At 39.3% G+C, this 19,766-nt stretch overlaps 1 protein-coding gene across 4 annotated transcripts in view; it reads left to right on the forward strand.

Annotated features, from left to right (window-relative positions):
• The first annotated feature begins 166 nt into the window (after positions 1-166).
• The window catches only part of tmem131l (transmembrane 131 like), a 29,114-nt gene continuing 9,514 nt past the window's right edge, over positions 167-19,766 (forward strand). For all 4 annotated transcript variants that reach the window (XM_063883616.1, XM_063883617.1, XM_063883618.1 and 1 more), the window contains exons 1-13: positions 167-348; positions 1,100-1,164; positions 4,574-4,617; positions 10,151-10,222; positions 13,543-13,666; positions 13,807-13,923; positions 15,392-15,496; positions 16,836-16,913; positions 18,016-18,169; positions 18,729-18,787; positions 18,877-18,982; positions 19,101-19,203; positions 19,438-19,582. In XM_063883616.1, the coding sequence (XP_063739686.1) occupies positions 225-348; positions 1,100-1,164; positions 4,574-4,617; positions 10,151-10,222; positions 13,543-13,666; positions 13,807-13,923; positions 15,392-15,496; positions 16,836-16,913; positions 18,016-18,169; positions 18,729-18,787; positions 18,877-18,982; positions 19,101-19,203; positions 19,438-19,582 (1,296 nt within the window). In that variant the 5' untranslated portion in view covers positions 167-224. The remainder of the gene's footprint in view (positions 349-1,099; positions 1,165-4,573; positions 4,618-10,150; positions 10,223-13,542; positions 13,667-13,806; positions 13,924-15,391; positions 15,497-16,835; positions 16,914-18,015; positions 18,170-18,728; positions 18,788-18,876; positions 18,983-19,100; positions 19,204-19,437; positions 19,583-19,766) is intronic.

The following is a 19,766-nucleotide window of genomic DNA, read 5'->3' on the forward strand; positions in this document are numbered from 1 at the left end:
CTTTGCATTTTGTGTCACCTTTCTATGGTTTTACCTTCAGCAACAGACACGTAAACAGTCTTGTTGCTAGTGTAAGTGGTGTGTGTCTTCTCTGCACAACGTGTGTGTGAGCACCGGGGAGGGACAGTGGGAGGGAGCTGCTGCTGCTGTTGCTGCTTTCCAGCGAGCGAAATAAAGACCAACGCAGCGAAACACACAAGTAGGCTGCTAGCTGAGAGGGCAGCATGGCGGGGCTTCAGGACTTCCAACAACGCAGCCACTGTCACAGGAAAACATGGATCAATATACTATTAGGAATACTACAATTACTTTTACCCTGCGTACAGCACGGAGGGGCGCAGCTGCAAGGTTTGTGCTCACCTTTATTCTCCTCTTCGGGGGTGTAACGTTAACACGACCGTGGCAAAAAATGAAAAAATGTTATATCGTTAATTTGAGCTAGACTGACTTGACAGTAACTTATACACTGGGTATGGATTACAAGCTTTATTATCTTCACATCTTGAAATAATACAATTTTCGAAAAAATATTTTTAAGAAAGCATATTATGATTTTTTCTTTACCCTGACAGAGCTAATGTTTTGTCAGCCTGCTAGTTCATGCTAGCTGCCAGTTCCCGTTGCTGTTTGGTTAAACGAAATGTCAACTTGTTCAGAGAGGGAAGTCACCTTTTATCAGGTCTTACACAGGACACTTAGTAGGTACTGATGTGTCTGTAATAAAGCTACATATTGTTGAATTATGTAACCCTACACGGGTAAATAGCCGTGTGTACTGCAGCAGCAGCAGCAGCAGCAGCAGAGATGTTTTTCCAAGTTCGTTAGCAACCGAGCTAGCCGTTCTGCTAATGATACAGCTAGCAAACAGCCTTTGTGAGCCAGCCGAGGCGAAGTCATTTCCTCACTTCTCTGTAGGGTTATCATCTACGCCTTTTCCGTTTATTTATTTACCAGTATTACCAGTATTTTATCACCTCGTCTGCCAGTTTGCGGCTGTACTGTTTAAACAAAATGCATCCGCAGCGGTTTGCATTGTACATGTTGCCCCATTTCCAAACCTACACCTCACTGATGATCTTATTTCTTTGCTCCCACAAAGCTCTGTCCACCAGCGTGGTCGAGGTCTGGCAACCAGAGGAAGCAGACCCATTCGTCCAACTTCAGGTAGTCCTTTTATTATTCTTGCTGTGTGTTTAAGTTGGAAGATTATTATGACTATGTGTATGCAAAACACAGATCACCCCAAAATAATGCTGCAGGATGCATGAGCACGTGTGTGGGTAGTGCACCCCTATTGTGTTTGGCTCCAATTTGCAGCTAGTTGAGATGTGCATATTTATTTGTTTATTTAAGGCATTGTTAGTGACCATAAACAACCATGAGGCTATACTATTGTGCAAGTTTTGTAGTTATCGACATAATACCCACTGTTTAACTATAAAATAAAACCAGAGCGGGAGGCCACCTGCCATGTGGCTCCTCCTTATTTTCTTTTGTACATAGTGTCCATTGTGGAGTTCAGTCACTAGTACACACTGAGAGCATGTTAGCAGCGAGACAGTCTTTGTTCTACTTGGCAGATACTTCCTTCACACTACTTAAATAGTTTTTCCTACCTTTGTAGTCTGTATATGATGCTTTTAGTGGAGTTTTTATTTTATTTTTAGGATCCGTGTTACAATTTCCTTATGATTTGTGTGAGTGGTGAGATGATTATGTAATTTGAGCAAGACAAACCCAAACTGCAGGAGTTGAGTGCTAAGTGATAACCTGTCATGGGGTCACCAGCTGACTGTCATGTTACCTGAGGGGGGTGTGGCGTTTGCTGCGGTCTTTTGTAAACAGATGGCAATAAAGTTGATCATTTGGTTGCTTTGAAAATCAATAAAAACAATGATGCCATAGATTTGGCTATTAAGCAAAGTCTGTGTTTAGTTGAAGATGAATGGTAGGCCCTTGTTGTAAAATTAGTTGTTTATTTAGTTAAATAAACCGGGGTTAGCCTTCAAAATAAAAAAAATACTACCTGAGGGGGGTGTGGCATTTCTGTAGTCTTTGGTAAGCTGATGGAAATAAAGTTGATCATTTGGTTGCTTTGAAGTAAGTAAAAACAATGATACATTTACACCATAGATTTGTTGTTAAAGATGAATGATAGGTCCTTTTGTTAAATTAGATAATTATATACATTAAATAAACCGGGGTTAGCCTTTCAGAATAATCAGATTTTGATGATATGAGATTTCGTTAGTGTCTTTCGCACGGTATTTGAAATACTTATTTTGCAATATGTACCCTACCATAATTACCCCGGACATGCCCAGACGAAAGATAACACAAGGCAATAATTCATTGTTGAAGACATGTCTTACAGTAGATTAAAGATTTACGATGGTTTAAAATAAAGGGGATAGGTATGGTATGTCAGAGTTTTTTTCCATTCATCTCTACCTTGCAGACCAATTGGCAGATGTTATTGACATTGTTAGGTGTCATGTTTAGATAGGCACCAGTGAATGGAGTGACTGTCTCAGTTACATAGGCCATGTGAAATAGAGCATGACATGGATGTCTTTTATCTGTTTTCCAGTGCTGCTGGTGGTCAGCTGGTTAAGTAGCGTAATGTATGTTGCTGCAGGCACATTGAAGTCTTGAGGCAGAAAATACAGCGTCATGTGCCAAAGTGCATTGTAAAAATGTAGGAAGTAGAGATCATACTCAAGCAGATGTTGTGTGGAAAACTACAGCATGTCATTGTTTCAATCTTCACCTCATACTATTTTGTAAACGGTGACTAGTGTTCTGGATTTATATAGGGATCATGCTTTTGGATTGAATGGAAGTATAAATAGGTATCCTCCAGTCCTAGTGATTGTTAGATTACTTAAGGTTTCAAAAGCCTACTGTGTTTAGGATACAGAACATTATCACATGTTTTAAATCCCTGCTTTTATCTTAAAATCGCTGCAACGATTTACAAACGGGGCTGCTTTTGAATACCCCCTTGTTCTGTAATGGCTCACCTGCTTCAACAGTATGTGTTCTGTCACTGTTGTGCTTAATCAGCTGAAAAATCAGTTTTGTCTCAGTCACTTAAGCCATTATCATGCCAAGCTTTAAAAGTGCTGGAGGCATTGCAGGATCTGATACAGAATAACACAAGCATACCATCAGTTGGGACTTTTCATGCTGTAACCTGTAACTTTTGCAAAGTCAAACAACAGATTATAGAGAGAATACTTGTATTTGTTATATTGTAGTATGCGTTATAGGATCAATTGTCTTGTGTACTATGTGCCTGAGAAAATGTAAATATATGTATATTATATGTTGAATAGATTCAATCCAATCCTGCATAAACCATGATCTTTGATATGCAGAATTACCCACAATGGCTTAATATAACCAGCAACATTTAAGGGTCTGCTGCTATCGCCGTAGAAACAATCCATAATCTTTACTGGTTGGCAAATCAGTATCATCATGGAGCCCTGAGGTTGCTCCCGCTTGTTCCTATGGAAACTGTATGTTCCGTGTTTGAGGAGAACACAGCTTATCTCTGTAGGCCATGCATGGTGCACATCACCTACTGCACTTATCACTTATTTAGTAATCCACGTTCAGTAGAGAGGGAACTGAATTGAACCCTCTGTTTATGATCATTGTTTTAATGCAGTAGGGTACTGGGTCTTATTTTGCAGGCTTGCTTTGATTCTTTATGAAACTGCAGAAAAGATTACACCCTTTTATTACACACATCTGGGTTTTATCCAAGCCACTCCATTGTACTAAGGCTCAGTCAGTTGTAAATAAACTACAGAGTGCGTTGCTGGTTAAATTTCCCTTTACTTGGTACATGCAGTTTATTGACATGCACAGTGTAATCTGTTCAGGCAATAGTTTCAATGTGTACACATGGTTCTGTGTAACTTGATTTGATTTCCAATGATTCAAGTCTTCATTATGGGTGTGCTTTGTCATGCTTTGTACTCTGGAAAAAAGCATTGTTGGTACTACAAAGTAATGTAAAGACATTTTTGATTTTCTGTGTCCCTTTCCTTTGCTCATTTGAAATATCTGTAGGATACAGATAATATATTTATCCTGTAGGAGTTATTCCAATCCTACTAACACAACAATTAATAAAAATGGCTTATTATGTAGAAGATACAATTACCAATCATATCAACACTGTTGCCTGATTATCATTATTACTACTTTTTTGTAAATGATCTTCAGAGAGGCGATATTCATTCAGTAATCCTGCATGCACAGTCTGACACGTGTAGCTACAGCAGTTTAGGCAAAATAAAACCTTTTGAAGTTTCACAAAATGAAATACAGATGCAAATACAGACGTACCAGAGGAGTTGATTGTGTATTACTGGCATCAAACCTCTTGGTTCTGTAAATCATATATACCCAGAAGGCAGTTTGGCATACCCACAATCTCGCCTCCCACAGAGCCTCCTGATGCGGTTCTTTCTAGGCCACAGTGTCAATGTGGAATAAATAGGTTGCAGTTTGCAGTTTTGACAATATTGACTAAAGTGTATTTTTATTTTGTTTTCAGGTGGAGAATGAGCGACGAAAAGATGGTCTTCCATTGGAAGACAGGTAAGCAGTTTTTCTTCTGTGGAAGCAGCATAAAACTGAAACTCTTCCCTGGGTTTGTTCACACTTTTGAAATGCAGTACAATAAACACATTCATGAGAGCAACTCTAGATGACAAGTTGTAGTAAACCATGTCACTTTGCTAGTTCAAACATTGGTTAGACAAAGACACAATTCCTCTCAGCTGTTTTAAAAGAATCCGTTGTATGGAGTTAATGAAAGGTTTCCACCTGTTCATGAATGGCACTTTGGAATATGTAGAGACCTTTCCACTTAACTACCAACAAACCCCAAACCAGTGCTCCGATTGCATCATACTGAAGTGTTTTTTCTGTGTACAGTATAGACTAGAATTATACTGTAAGACAAAATGAAAGCAGGGAAACAGCGTGGGTTTGGTTTGTGAACAACCAAATGGAAAAACAAGCCGTCCATCACCAGAGAAACATTGTGTGGTATGTATAGAGAAGTTTTAATTTAATGTGGACACATTCAACAAACTTCAAATTAAAGTAAAGCTCTGTTTAATGGTTTATTTGATATGCAGAATTCAACTGTAATTGTAGGGTGCCATGTTTTTTCATCCACACGGGCAAATGATGAGGTGTGGTTTCACTTTAATACCACTCAAGCTTTCCTAAAAGGCTTAAAAAAGTCTGCCCCTGTATGTAGTCAGTGTTGTTTATGTTGGTGAGTGAGGGGGTGTGTAACGGAGAGAGTTTTGGGGGGCGTGCATTACGGAGGCACAGAACCAAATTCCTGACTAATTTTAGAACTCCTTGAAAGAAAAAGGAAAGTAGGTCTGTCGTTCCCAGCTGTACTTCTCCCAGAAAATTGTCTGGAAAATGCTGGAAAAACAACCATTCAATATCACGAAACAGGGATATTTAGGCTTGTTTATCCTTATGTTATTCTTGATACTGAATCAACAGTTCTATAAAGTCCTATACACTCTAGCATTTGTGCCTGCTTCTGCCTCTTGATTATGTTTGGAGAGAAGCAATGCCTGTAACGTAAAGGGCCCAGCCCGTCCTACAGTTGCTCCTGGCCTTTTTGTTTTTTACCTGGAAAAAATACAGTTTGGCTAACTTGTCTGTGCAAGTTATTTGCTCTGCTGGATTTTAGTGATAGCTTTTAATACTGGGTTATTGCAATGCCATTATATTATGTAAACCAACATGATAAGATGTAGCAGTTGTAGCAACAACAACTGTATGTTGGCTTACTTGTCTTAACAAGTCTGAATGAAATAAAAACATATCTTAACTTAAGCTTGCAGAATACACATGTAACAGAAAGAATGTTTTTCAAACATGTGGTGCCGAATGAAACACTGGTTGTTTAGCAGTTGGGATGGTATTAAGGATATTTTGATCTTTGCTGCTTTAATTTTTAATTTTTTTGTCTTTTGTGAATGCAGCACTATTATGAAAGTGCAACCTACCGCTGTAGTACTACTTAAGAGTGAAATGCTTTCGGTCTTGATATAAAGTTCATCTGGTTCACATGCAGCCGACTGTTGCTGAACAGTGTGGGAATATAGCTATTTTTAGTTTAGGGAGGTTAGCGGCAAAGGAGGCTCGGTAGTGCAGTTTGACCTGGAGACCTCCAGCGCTGTGAGGCCTCTCGTGTCGGGGTTATCAGTCACTTGGCAGGCCTGCCATCACTCTCGCCCAGCCTGAAGAGCAAAGAGAACTGTAGATAAAGAGGTTAATGATATCTCTGTCTGAATCCGGTCTAGGTCAAAATGTCTGAGCTGTTCCTTACTTTAATCTGCAGTACAGTAAAGTCTTTGCTCCGTTAATCTGTTGGTAAAGACAATATCTCCCTGGGCATAGTGTACACACTGTCGCACATGTGTTTTTGATTTCACTGTTACTCCTATTGTTTCCTTGTTGCTTGTGAACATCAGTTGACCTAAACACTCCCCTGGTCCTAACCTCTCCCCTGGAGCACGGCTGAACTCACGGCTAACACTGGCTTTATTTGAGTTAGTTCCAGGGGATCAAATAGCGGCAAACATAACTTGTTATTTTTGTACTGTGGCTGTGGACAGAACCCTTGGACTAGTGCTCAGTGGCATGCTTGTTGGGAGGCTGAGTTTTCTATAAAGCCAGCTGCTGTTGAATTCAGAGAAAACTGAGTGACTGAAACATATGAGAAGGTAAATGCCCTGCTCCACCTTTTAAAGACGCACAGAAATATGACACCTTACCATTTAAGATAATACAGTACACACAGTTTTACACTTTTTTTTTTATCTGACTTTTGGATATCGAAACAAAGTAGTTTTACTCTTGCATTAGTCAGTCTTTTAGTGCTGATCACGGTAATAATCTGCTTTAATTTAGATAAATGGCTGATAAATGTGCTGTACGAACTGCTGACGGCTAACAACATTGCCAGATCTGTATCAACGGTCTCCAACCACTCTGCACAGGCAGACTCATTTTCCATTTACATTCAACTCCTCATAAACTCACAAAGAGACACATATTTTTCCACTTTGACTAACAGAGTAAGGGTAACTTGTTGAAAAGTCATGAATTAACAAGCGATAAGAACTCTGAGACCATGACGGGGAATCATACGTTACGTAATGAGTGTAGAGTGTCTTCGATGTCAAGTCAAACACCACTGCCAGCTCGCTGATCAGCTCTTTGTGGTGTAGAATTGCATTTCTTATCATTGGCAGACGGGGGATAGAAAGTGAAATATCAATTTCACATTTGTTAAACCATGGGGAAGTGTGACAGTTCAGGGCTTAAGGGCAGGTCAATGAATGGTTATGACTACTACAAAAGTGGGTGTGTGTGAATAGTGAAAGGCAGAAACAATCATTTATTAACAGCAATGTTTTTAAATAAAAATAGGAAGTCCCTCATTAATAATGCTTATCTCTGATATCCTATGGTAGCAAACAAGCAAGACACTAAATCTTTCACCCGGTTCCATGCTGATGTCTCGCTAGCTGCTGGCCAAAACAGTGAAATATTTGATTAGAATGAAGAATAAAACACATTAAATGAATTAGGTTTGCTGTGGGAATTGCATCCCTTTTCAAACTGGCAAATCAATTCACGTTTCCACATTATTTAAGTGCTTTGTGTGATCTACTTGTGTTAATCAGATTATACTTAACCCGGAGTTGACCCTAATTATCTGAGATACCCTGCAGGAGGTTTGGCTGGTGAATTCTGCAGCAGTCTGAAATGTATTGATCTGAGATAATATAATTATTTTAATGCATGTACACTCAGTGGGTGTCCAGTGGGAACATGGGATATTTTAGAGTTGGGGTATTTTTTTCTGCCCGTTCTGTGCCCAGTTGTTCATTACCCATTGCTGCCAAAAGACATCTATCATCACAACATTAGTATCTGCAAAGGAAAAGTCTTAGAGGTAGTTGGTTTCTTTGTGCTTCTATTACCATCTTTGGATTCTAACTTAGTTTATAGCCTGAAGTAAATTGTGGATGAGTTAGCCCTTTCTATTCTTATCTTGATGTTTGTTGCACTGAAGCAAAAGAAACACGCACCTATTGATTGTATTTTTACTTCTTTTAAATTGACTTGATTCTGAACTGCCACTCAAAGATCGATCTAGTTCAAGTAGAGCTTTGACACAGAGGGTTAGTAGTTTTACTAGGTTGACATCTTTAGCTTTTTCTCTGCAGAATGAAATGTTCTTATGCATTCTACATTTCATACCGATTTTACCGAATCTCACATGATTAATTGAGCCTGATTCATCCAATACATTTCAACAGTGCTGTTTGTCAACCTTGTATTTTTGTCTCCCAGCAGTAGCAACACATTTTCCTGTTAATAACTAACCACATTAACCAAAACAGTCTGTTCACCACTCTGACCTTTCTGTCATCGGTTTCTATCAAAACTGTCTACAGGAGAGAATCATCTGATACCCTATATCTTAAATTCCCACTGTTTTCCTCGGCTGTAGTATTTAGTCATTTATAGAATTAATACTGAAGGTTTTATGTTTAGGGAGGTTTATTTCAGTGAAATTAAAGCACACCATTGCAAATTGGTAAATGAAATTTGAAAATTAGATGGAGAATACCCACTCAGAGCATTTTGATTTATTACATTATCTTGTGTACTGTACTTTTCCATGTTATGCATACATATTTGTTATCTTTGAAGTCCAAAAAGCACTGCCTGTTTCTCCCGTCATCTATATAAATGATCTAAAACACTAAGGGTTTTTTGGATGTGATTCTTAATGTGTAAATCCTTGCAGAGAGCAGGGCACTATTAGAATACGAGGTTAAAGCAGCTTCACAGGGTGTCCTAGTGTTTTTGGAAGGTCCAATAACGGATTAATTAATTTAGCTTTAGATTCTTAAACAAATCCCACAGCTGCTTCCTTACAGTTATTAGCAGTTGCTTTATTGGATGTGTCCCAGCAGCCTGGCAATGTGTCAGTATTCGTTTATATTTATGCTAGCAAGGCAAGGACTTATCGGGGAGGATTGTGTTTACATGTGCAAACACATAAACGGGATCCTCCAATAACCTGATCATAAACAGGAAATTCATGTGAACACAGTCAGATTCTTGAGCTGTAGATCTTCCACTTGCTTGCTTCTATTGGTCATCAGCTGTGAGTCTTCTGTCAACTGAGTCCTGTCTTGCTTTCACTCATGCACACACACAGACAGACACAGACACAGACACAGACACTCACACTAAATCTAAAATCAGCTGCCCTGCTTCAAGGCGCCCATTCTCAGTGCTCATTAGCACAGGATGTCACACACACAGCCACCAATAAAAACACAGCAGAGCTCCATAAGTAGCTGCTGGAGTAAGACTAAAGCAGAGAGCTTCCTGTTTCTACCCGACTTGTGGTTGGTTGCTTTTTTTGGCTTTCCGACATACTCTGCAAAGCAACATATTATAGACTGTTTACATAACTGTTACGTTGGTCTAAGATTTTTAGATAACATGAAGATCTGTGTTCTGTGGGTGACGAACATTCAACTCATAACTTATTCAATACAAGCCCCTTTCTCAAGCTGTATGGTTTTTTTTTTAAGGAGTGTTTTATAGTGCACAGGAACAACTCATTGTACGGAGCATAAATGTACCCTGCCTTTTTACCACTTAGCCTTATCTCTTTCAAAATGTTCTATCTTCTGGCAGATCTGGTTGTTGCCAGTTAATGGCGTTTTGCCAATTAAATGACAACATGTGTATGTGTTGTCATCGTGCTACACCACTCACCACAATATTACATTTACCACATTTAGTTAAACATCTATAACCCTGAACCCAGTGTTGATATTTGTTGTGGTAATGGTTCCTCCCTATGTGAAATATCACCTGTTGATACAAAGGATTTATTTTTACCAAACTTATCCTGGTAGTTAAGTCAAATAAATTACATTTATGGGTTTTAAACCATAATCTAGTCTAGAGCTGAAGATTTCCTCTCATATTTAACATTTTGAATGTTATGACAGTTATTTGACTTTTGTTTTTTCCTCTTCTTCTTTCTTCCTCCCTCCAGCTCCTCTCTATATTCACAGGAGAATGGGAGGCCCTTGCTTTTCCAGCCCCCTGTGTTGGAGTTTGGGACGCAGTAAGTACCGTTCAATAGGAAATGTCTTAACACCTATGTATGTTCTTTGGTTGGGACAATTGTGAAACCCTTCATCACACGGCCAATAATAAAGTGTACTTCATTTCATCATCTCAGCCTTGAGTGATGTGGAAAACTCCACTGACTCAATTTAACTTGAGAAAAGACCGGCGTTGTAGCAAGATGAGTGAAATGAATGCCACAGAAAGGAAAGGCAAGATTTCATAAAGCAGGGGGCCTTCAACCTTTAAGAACAGACAGGATATCCAAGTATGGCAGTAAGCTGCCTTTCCCAGCATCCAGGCACATACTGGAGAGGGTTGACCCCAGTCACAGAGGTTAAGAACTTCCCTGTTTGCCTCCAGACTCCCAAAGCAGAGAGAATATCAGACGTAATGTTGCAGTTGACAGCAGTCTCCAATGCTTTAGCTAAAAGCAATCAGTCACAAGCTGCTTCTATTTTTATAGTATTTTGTACAATACATTTGGTATGTATATTTTTAGGCTCCAGGGAATTTGCAGTTGATCAAAACAGGAATATGAGGTCAAAGTCTCACACGTCAGTTTGTGGTTTCATTTTACTGTGTGGTATGTGTTGATTATACTGTTCAGTTACACCAGAAGTATAGAGTAATAAGTAGTCCTGAATAAAGAACAAGGGTTCAAATCATTGGAAAGCTTGATTAAATACAAATAAACTAACCTAGATGAAAATATGTACAATAATTCAGCTGATAACCAAGCAAGTATGGAACACACCGCTGTGAAAGGTTAAAGGTAAATTGCCCAGATGAACTGCAGATGACCTGAAACACTTCAGCAGTTTGTGCATCCTTGGCTGTCTGGCCTGCTGATGGTTATTGATTATTGACAGATAATATCTGCAGCAAACTGCATTAAAGTGTATTATGGGTAGAGATCCTTTCTAACCGTGTCCAAAATGTGTTTGGATTTTCTGCATACTAGGCTACCTTTACCAGGGAGATAACTGGAAAGACGAGTTACAAATCGCTCTTTATCTTCTGATTGTATTGAACAGCATGTTTTTCACTTCCTGAGTGAAAGTCAAACTCCCACAGATGAACAGGAAGTGAAAGATGCCTCAGCACAGGCTTGACAGAACACCTTATATGGAAATGTCAACAATGCAATACTTTCTTATATTTATATACTCAACTGAAAACACAATAAAGGACTTTTATGTTGTGTTCAAAAGTACTCAAATGAAAGGTTAAACTTTATATACATTCTCTGATTTGAGATGATTTCTGTACTCGTGTCAGATTATTACACTCTACAGTGCCCATTTATTTTCCTGACCTTAACTACACATAAAGGTTTGAAAAGTGAAGTGAAACTGTATTAAAACACAATTCCATTCCCAAAATGACACAACGCAGTAAAAGGCTGGCTTTCTCCGGGCTTCCTCTGCACAGAGAAGCACTAGTGAGCATACAGACCCCCATTGACCCGCACTAATGACATCAGGGTTTCTCCGTAACCAAACTTCATGTGCTGCTGGGGTTTCACTGTGTCCACCTCTGTTTGAGCACAACAAACTGACTGTTGACCCATTCTTTACCGTACATAGCATCTCTGCATAGACCGAATGGAGAACCAGAGACTCAAAGTCACAGAAACAAATGTTGAATATGATGCAACTTAAGTCTGTTCAGATTTAACGAGGAAAGAATACATTTGACTGATTTGTCAAAAAGTAATTACTCTTCTAATTCTACCTCTTGTTAACCAAATATTTGCTGTGGTACCATCCAAAAGATCAGAAACCACCGAAGAAGAGTACATCAAGTATTTCATTAATATTTTATTACCCAACTATTTACAGAGTAAAGGAGTAGAATTACCCGTACATCGAGTACTTCTGGAAGTGTGTTTTAAACATTCCAAATATTGTTTCCGTTGCTGTGCTGCCAAATGTGTGTTGTGACAGCAGTGTCCATGAAGCATTTATAGACCACATTTTTAACAATTCTCTCTGTTCATAGGTCTCAATTATCCAAGTATTTCAAAGTTTAGTGTTTGCCTCTTCAGTAAGTCTGGATATCAACATAAAAAGCTTCCTCCACAATGTGCTGTATGTTCTTATAATTATGTAGTTCAGTATGAATGTCAAGGGCAGCAATCCAACCACTGAGTGAAGAATAACAGCATGTGCAGTTTCTATGTTCTGGTTGAGCCACAAAACAACTGGATCATTTATTTGAACTTAATTCAATTTGTGATAATTTGCTTGCTGAAAATGCCAAATACGTTTTAAGCCTCACTAACAAATTCCCTTCACTTTAAAAGGTCATACTATTAGTGTGAACACAAACAACTTTACAGTATAATGCAGAACAGGAACATAAACTGTGGCATCATAAAGAGAGGGGAAGCGGCACCTCTACTAACACCCAACAGTAAAAACTTAACAGTGGTAGTATTTGTTGGAGAGCTACAGTATTATTTTTAAATATATTTTATAGCGGTAACTACCCTCTGTATATCCAAGGAAATACAACAATCATAACATTAAGCCATGCATAAAGTTAGCATTATGCAAGCTTATCTCAAGGACCCAGTTAACTAGTTAAATAGCCCACATGAGAGGGCCTCACATCCAGCCCCAGTCAGCCATGCACGGTCATTAAAACATCTCTTATGAATAAGATTACTCTGTGAAATGACGCTGTTATCATATTACCCCTGGTGTGACAAAATAGCCGTTTGAAAGCACGGCTATAAAAAGAAATGTGTGTTTTTAATTCAGTTGGAAACATGATTTCTGTGATGATGTAATTGCTTGTTTGGGAGTCGCCCAATTACAAAAAGGTTGCCATGCCATTGTAAAATATATAGCAGAAGTGGCTGAATCCAGAGAATTCGTCTCTGAGACTAAATAACTTCCTTATTGCCTTGTTTGACAATGTGGTTTCACTTATTCACGACACAGAGTGGATTAATCTGACCTTTCTATCAAAAAAAATAAGTGATTGTTGAAGTTGTGCTTATCTACAAATAACAAGGGGCTTTTGTTCTTCTTAATTTCTGTGTTACACTGTGAAATATTCATGTTGGCCACCACCATAGCAACTCCAATCTCGATCGGTTTAATAAGCAGCAGAATTATCTATTTTTGATAAACCCTCTTTAAATGCCTCATGATCAAAGTGACCCATAATAAAATGTGTATTAGCGATATGATGCCCTTTTAATATATTGGTTTATACCTGCATCTTCTCAGCTTTCCGTGGCTCTCCATGGGTAAAAGCTGTGTTGAGAGCCTGGTATTTATGAAACTGTTGTGTGTGTCTCTACAGGCCGCTGGGGCTGCCAAGAGCTGAAACCATATATATACACAACCCCAGCCAGGAAGTTCCTGTGACACTGCTGTCGATGTTTACATCCAGCAGGCATTTTTACATACCTTTCTTTCACAGAAGAGTAAGTGTTATGTGTGCGCCTGAGTAGCTGCACTGCACAGTATATTCACAATAACATAAAGTATGAATTGTGTCTTGTTCTCTGTAAAAAATTTAAAAAAGAGGCTGAAATAACTTCTAATTTTTCCATCTATGTCCTAGGTGATCCCACCCCGAGGGAAGGCATCTTTTAAACTAATTTTCCTCCCGTCTGAGGAGGGCAATGTAGAAAACACATTATTTATAAACACATCGGCCCATGGGCTGCTGTCATACCAGGTCAGTTCCACAAATACACTTCCAGCTGTGTATACTCGGATCGTGTTCTGTTGGGATTATGATGAAATCCTGCATCGTGATACAAATGACCCTGATTTTTCCCCAGCTATTGCCTTCGTATAGTACAGCGAAAGTCACACACATGTTGGATGTGTAACCACAAGGTGTGAACTATCTGACAGACTTTGCAAAACAATCTTTAATCATTTCCAATTGTGTTCCATAATGGCATTAGACCAGACTTCTGCTTTAGCTCTGCTGCTCAGAACAATGCTTCCATCCACCATGTTTATTTGTCATAAACAAAATCAGAAACTCTATTGTCCCTGCTTTATGGAACATCTCACATTGCATGATTCATGATCCATAAAGTAAACATTTATATAAGTAGATCACTGTGAAACTGGTACACTATGCAAAAAAGCTTCCACACAACCGGTTCTTGTATTCTAACAGCTTTTGTGATGACGTTGTACTGTACATGTCTTTGCTTCAACCTCACGTTAGTAGAAAACTAAACTTACATTTGTTACATGTTTGTTGCATGGTTTCAAGTAGCAGTTAAGGTGTTTGGTGTAAGAAAACTGGAAAGCAAAACTTGGCCACACTGGAATCGAAGCAAAAAAATGAATATTGAGATCTACTCCAAATGCTTGAAACGTGTATGTTGTTGTAGTTGTGAGATTTGCCCATCTCACATTAATCTTGCACCACAGTGTTTCTCACATGTAGCTTATAAATGGCAAGCAAACACGCCCAGACACGCAGGCACTTGGACTCTCATGCAAAGCAGTTGACAGTGCCGCTCCCTTCAGATGCCTCAAAAACTTGTCAATGTTTTGCTTTTTTAACATTTTTATGTTACCAATGAATCCAGCAACGCAAACCTTTGATATCCATTTATCTGTTGACTGATTGTGCAGTCATTATTTATCTTTTCTGTACAATTAAAATGTGTAGTGGTTTGTATTCTCAGCACAATGCCTGGACACTAATACCTGTAAAAAGATCAACAATAGCAATACTTTTAGGGCTGAATGTTTATCATATACTCTATATTCAGCATTAATCTGGACACACTTAATATATTATTTAAACAAAGTTAATGTGTTAATGTCACTGTGTGCAAAACTCTAACATTTCTTTATTTTTCTAAAGCCATGTAGTATTTGTGAGTCATTTTAGAACCTGTAAAATACACACCTCTCTTGTTCTGTCCTGTATTTTTCCATCAAGACGCAGATGAACAATTGAATGCAAAAGCATTTTTTGGGAAATGCTACGCCCTAACGTTGTTTTACACAATTACCAACCTGCTCTCTTTTTCTTTATTTATAGTCAGCTAACATGTTACAAACTGTTCTAGAAATAAAGTTCAGGCCCACTAAACAACACTACTTCATGTTGCTTGAGGACTGGCCAGCTTCAATATAATGCACATGGCCTGAAGATCCTTTCTTTTTTCCAGGTTTTTGGTGTGGGAGATCACTGGGGTTCATTAAAGTCTGTCCAAAGAAAGGACAGTCTGCTAGTATTCCCTCACATCCAGAGCATTAAGCTGACCCAAACTCAGGTATGTATTTAGATCTGTCTGTTTGTTTGAGCAGGAGAGGCATAGTAGTGACTACCAGCTCATCATTGGAAACAGCTGATTTCCCTTTTCTTGCCAGCCCTGATAAACAGAACACACAGAGGCTTTGTGATGTGTGCAGACAGCATGCATGATGTTCCAAAACAATTGCTTTTCTCATGCTTATAAATGTGTTGGCTTGCAAAGTACAACCACAAACTTATCATTTGAAATGTATTAAACAGTCATTTGTCTGTGCACATGTTTCAAAGCCATAAGGAAACACCAACAACCAATGACAAATTGGTGCACGGTTTCAGAAGCATTTAAAAGTGTGAGACGCTATCTGGAAGGAGAGTTTGCCTCCACAACAGGAAGTGGGGTGGCAGTTGCAAAATGTTAACTTGGCCAAGTGCAGACACACTTTAGCTCATTGCCCAAAATGCTGCTTGTTCTGAATTCAGACTACTTCCTCTCTTGAGGTTCTTCATTATTCAAAATGTATTTAAGAAAAACGTTATGCGCTTGTACAGTAAACGTATGATCCTCTAGTTGGTGCACTTCCTTTTGTGTCAGTTTTATTTATCTTCTTTATATTTCAGCCTCATATTGCACATGATCTTTAAACTGTCATGTGTTCCACAAAGGGACTAATAATAATAATTCAATACATGTGACGAGTGATTGAACTTTCTTAGAAGTTAAAAAAAGAGGAAGTCTCACTTTTAGTATTGAATTCTAAAAGACAGGGGTGTATGCAAAGCAGAAGACTCAGAAGACCACTGGCCATATATAAAACAAATTGGCGTTGTGGTGTTATGTTATTGGCTGAAATGCTTTTAAAGTCTGCACTGCTGCTGCTTTAAATTGCTAAATGCAACTTTTGAATTTGAATATTATACTATAAGTCATGTTCAATCAGGGTTGTAGAAGTATATCACCAACTGCGTTGCCTTTGTGCTCTTTATTTTGCAATAGCTAGTTCCTGGAGATACCCCCACTGCAAGCTCCTCCATGATCAGCATACTCATTTCCTGGGCACGGTTTAAATATGCTTAAGATTACAGGAGTTAACAACCACAGTGTCTGCAGATGTTATCCTGCTTCTTGTAATCTGCTTTTGAAGTGACCAATCAAACAAAAGCTGCTCTGAAGTATGGATTTCTTTAATGTGCAGTGCATGGATAGCACCACTAGAGTTCTGTCATGTGTGGCCTTGAAGTGGTCGGTGATCATTAAAGGCAATTTTTGAAAAGAAAGGTATGACCCCCCTAACATGATGATGCTAAATGAATGATTTCAGCCCCTGATTACATGGCCTGTTATTCTGTCCCTCCTGCAGGAAGATGCTTCCAACATCACCATACTGGGTCTACTCCTGGAGTGCAGCTTACCCAATAGTTGGTTCAACAATCCTCAGGTAACTATTTAAAGAATAGGTTTGCTCTCTGTGTACATGTTCTAGACACCCTACACTCTTTTAACTCCAAAAACGTTTTTTGTTTCTTTGAATTACACTTTGTAATAAACATTTTTGAATCTGCAAGCAGTCAGAGCATGAGAGGGGAAGACATATGGCTGATTGAGGGAAATAGAAAAGTACAAAGTAAAGCATTTAACAAAATACTTTTGTGATCCTGTGCCATTTTTAGCTTGTTCATACTGTGCAAGTAGTAGTGAGTGTTTCTCACTGCTCTCATCCCGCCCACTCCTCTGAGCAGAAGGCTAGCTCGTCTAAAACTTAAACTGAGAGCCGGCTTGTCATCAGAGCACCTTCTGTTTCCTGCAGAACCCCCGAGGAGGGTGAGATGTCTTGCCAGGCTTAATTGCTTTCTCAAGAGACTATAATTGACACAGGGCTCCTTTTGCTCATGTGGAGCAATACACATGATGCAAGACTGAAGCAAATACAACTATGTAGTCATAATGATGCAAATAGTCGTGGTGTTGCATTCCATGAGTGTCCCAGCTGTGACCTTTGGCTCATATCCAAGATCATCAGCTGCTCCTCAGACTTTGCTAACATAATCGAGAACTGGCCTTTGGTCGGTGTCGCTGCTGCTCTCAGATTAAATGAGCCTTACAGGAAGTTAACAGTCGGCTCGGTTTCAAGGAATTAGGTTTGCTATTGCCTCCTTAAAGCCTGCGTGGCACCAAAGCAGTGCATCTGTCTTCAGGTCATCAAAGGCCCATTTACTCACTGCTTCGAGAAGGTGTTAGTCTCATGGTAGTGAGTTACCGGTTGTTTTGCCTCTCAATGAACAGCAAGTGTCTGGTTACTCTGTAGTCAAAGCTAAGAAAATATTTCACACTTTTTGTTTTTATTCAAACTGTCACCTCCACAACTTATTCATTTGGTTCAATTCAAATTTTCTTTCAACTCCTAACTACAGCCTTTTTCTTCTTTATTGTAATCAGTTTCTATGTACTCCACTTCTTTACTTTCAAAGGACTCCTCATTGTTATTGTGCTTGTGCTTCTGTTTGGTGCGTGACTGGTATGTCTTTCCTGTCCGGTCCCAGGGGTCCTGCCTCCAGAGCGAGGAGCGCCTCAGCCTGCAGATTAATCTGTCTGCGCGTGGTGACCGGCCCACTGACCTGGACAAGCTCAAGCCTTACGTCATTGAGCACATTTTGGTGCTGCTGATGGCCCCCACTGATGGACAGGCTGCAGTAGGTGGGTTGGGCAAATGAGCTGTGGGAATGTGACAGTGCACTTAAATAGATCACACTGCTTGATCCTGACTGACTGACTGACTATGGTGTATTCCTGCTTCTTCACCTCCTCTCAAATTACCTCAGTAAATGGTTATCTTTAGACCTGTTCTGTGGTGAACAACTCTAAAAGCGAAAGTTCAAAAGGTCGGAATAGTATTTATAATTTGATGCAAAATTGCATGTGGCTTCTTTCCCCTTCTTCCTGAATCTTGTTCATTCTGACTCTGGGCAGGATAAGATAAGGATAATGCTTCAGAAAAAAGGCCTGAGAGAAATATAAGAAGCCATATGTGCTTCTTTCAAGGGCTAACTGTCCACAGTAACAAAGGCTAAAAATAAAATGTAATCAGCTGCATCGATGTACAAATACTGTACTCCCTCACATTCATAGGTTTGGTCTTTGTAATTGAACCACACGAAAAACGAATCTCTCGGCTATCTTAACGACATGTAAAAATGTAAGGTCGACTCTTGTTTAACCTTTTGTTAATACAGCATTCCTTTTTTTGTATATACAGGGGAACCAAACATAGGAGTTTACATGTTAAATTCTGGAAGCAAGAAGCTCTATGTAAAGGTGAGTTGTTCTTCTTGGTTTGGCAATATTATCTGTATTATGGGTTGCAGTTTATTTATAGACTTTAACAATGTGATGTATCTCCGCAGGACATGCAGGTGTTATTGAAAGTGGAGGCCAGCCTGGATTGTAATCAGGTTCTTCTGAGACCAGAGGCAAAGAACTTCACAGAAGTGGCTACACTGGCCTGCACAGGTAAATGTTCATTTAATTTCAAACCAATCCTGCTTATCATTTTTCTTCTCAGGGCAATTGCATTAGCCCCAAATGACCTGTAATAATTTATCAACAGCAAATCTGTTTCATATTTCAGATTCTTTGCCAGGCCACGTGGGGAAATGCATGAATCATATCCGTTTAAAAGTTCTGGGAGACCAGACCACCTACATATTCCCTGGACTACATATCGCACACAGGTAATGTGGAGACATTTTGCCATTTCAAACTCAATTAAAGCACTTCATCATCCCTTTGTTTGAAATCTAAATGAATGTAGCTATACACAAGCAGCTGAAAAGGTCACATCCTTTATTATGAAGCTTAGTCCATTACAGCAGTTGATTAGCATTTGTTCAAATGCTCAGTAAGTTTCATTAATATCTGAGTCTGAATAACTGAGTGTTTATGGTGATTTATGTTTCTTTCTGCAGAAGGACCATGGGGGATCTGTTCAGCCTGGTCCAGGTGAAACAAAGTCACGCAGACCAGGTGGATCTGTGGCTGACTAACTCCCTCCTCCTGCCCCTCACTGTGACGAGCGCCAGCCTCTCACAGAAGCTGCAGGGAGTAATGAAGGTACGCATCACTGCCTCGAGTAATGGCAGGAAGCACACCTGAATACTTGAGGGAAAAAATTATGATCATTTAACAACATCTTAGTTAAAGCTGAGAGGGGGCAAAGTATTCTACACCTCACCCTGTTATCACTTGGACCCCCAGTTCAGGACACTTTTTGATACCAATGTCTCTGCTGCCCTCT

Source organism: Eleginops maclovinus, chromosome 5 (assembly GCF_036324505.1).
Source record: "Eleginops maclovinus isolate JMC-PN-2008 ecotype Puerto Natales chromosome 5, JC_Emac_rtc_rv5, whole genome shotgun sequence".
In the NCBI taxonomy this organism is placed as follows: domain Eukaryota; kingdom Metazoa; phylum Chordata; class Actinopteri; order Perciformes; family Eleginopidae; genus Eleginops; species Eleginops maclovinus.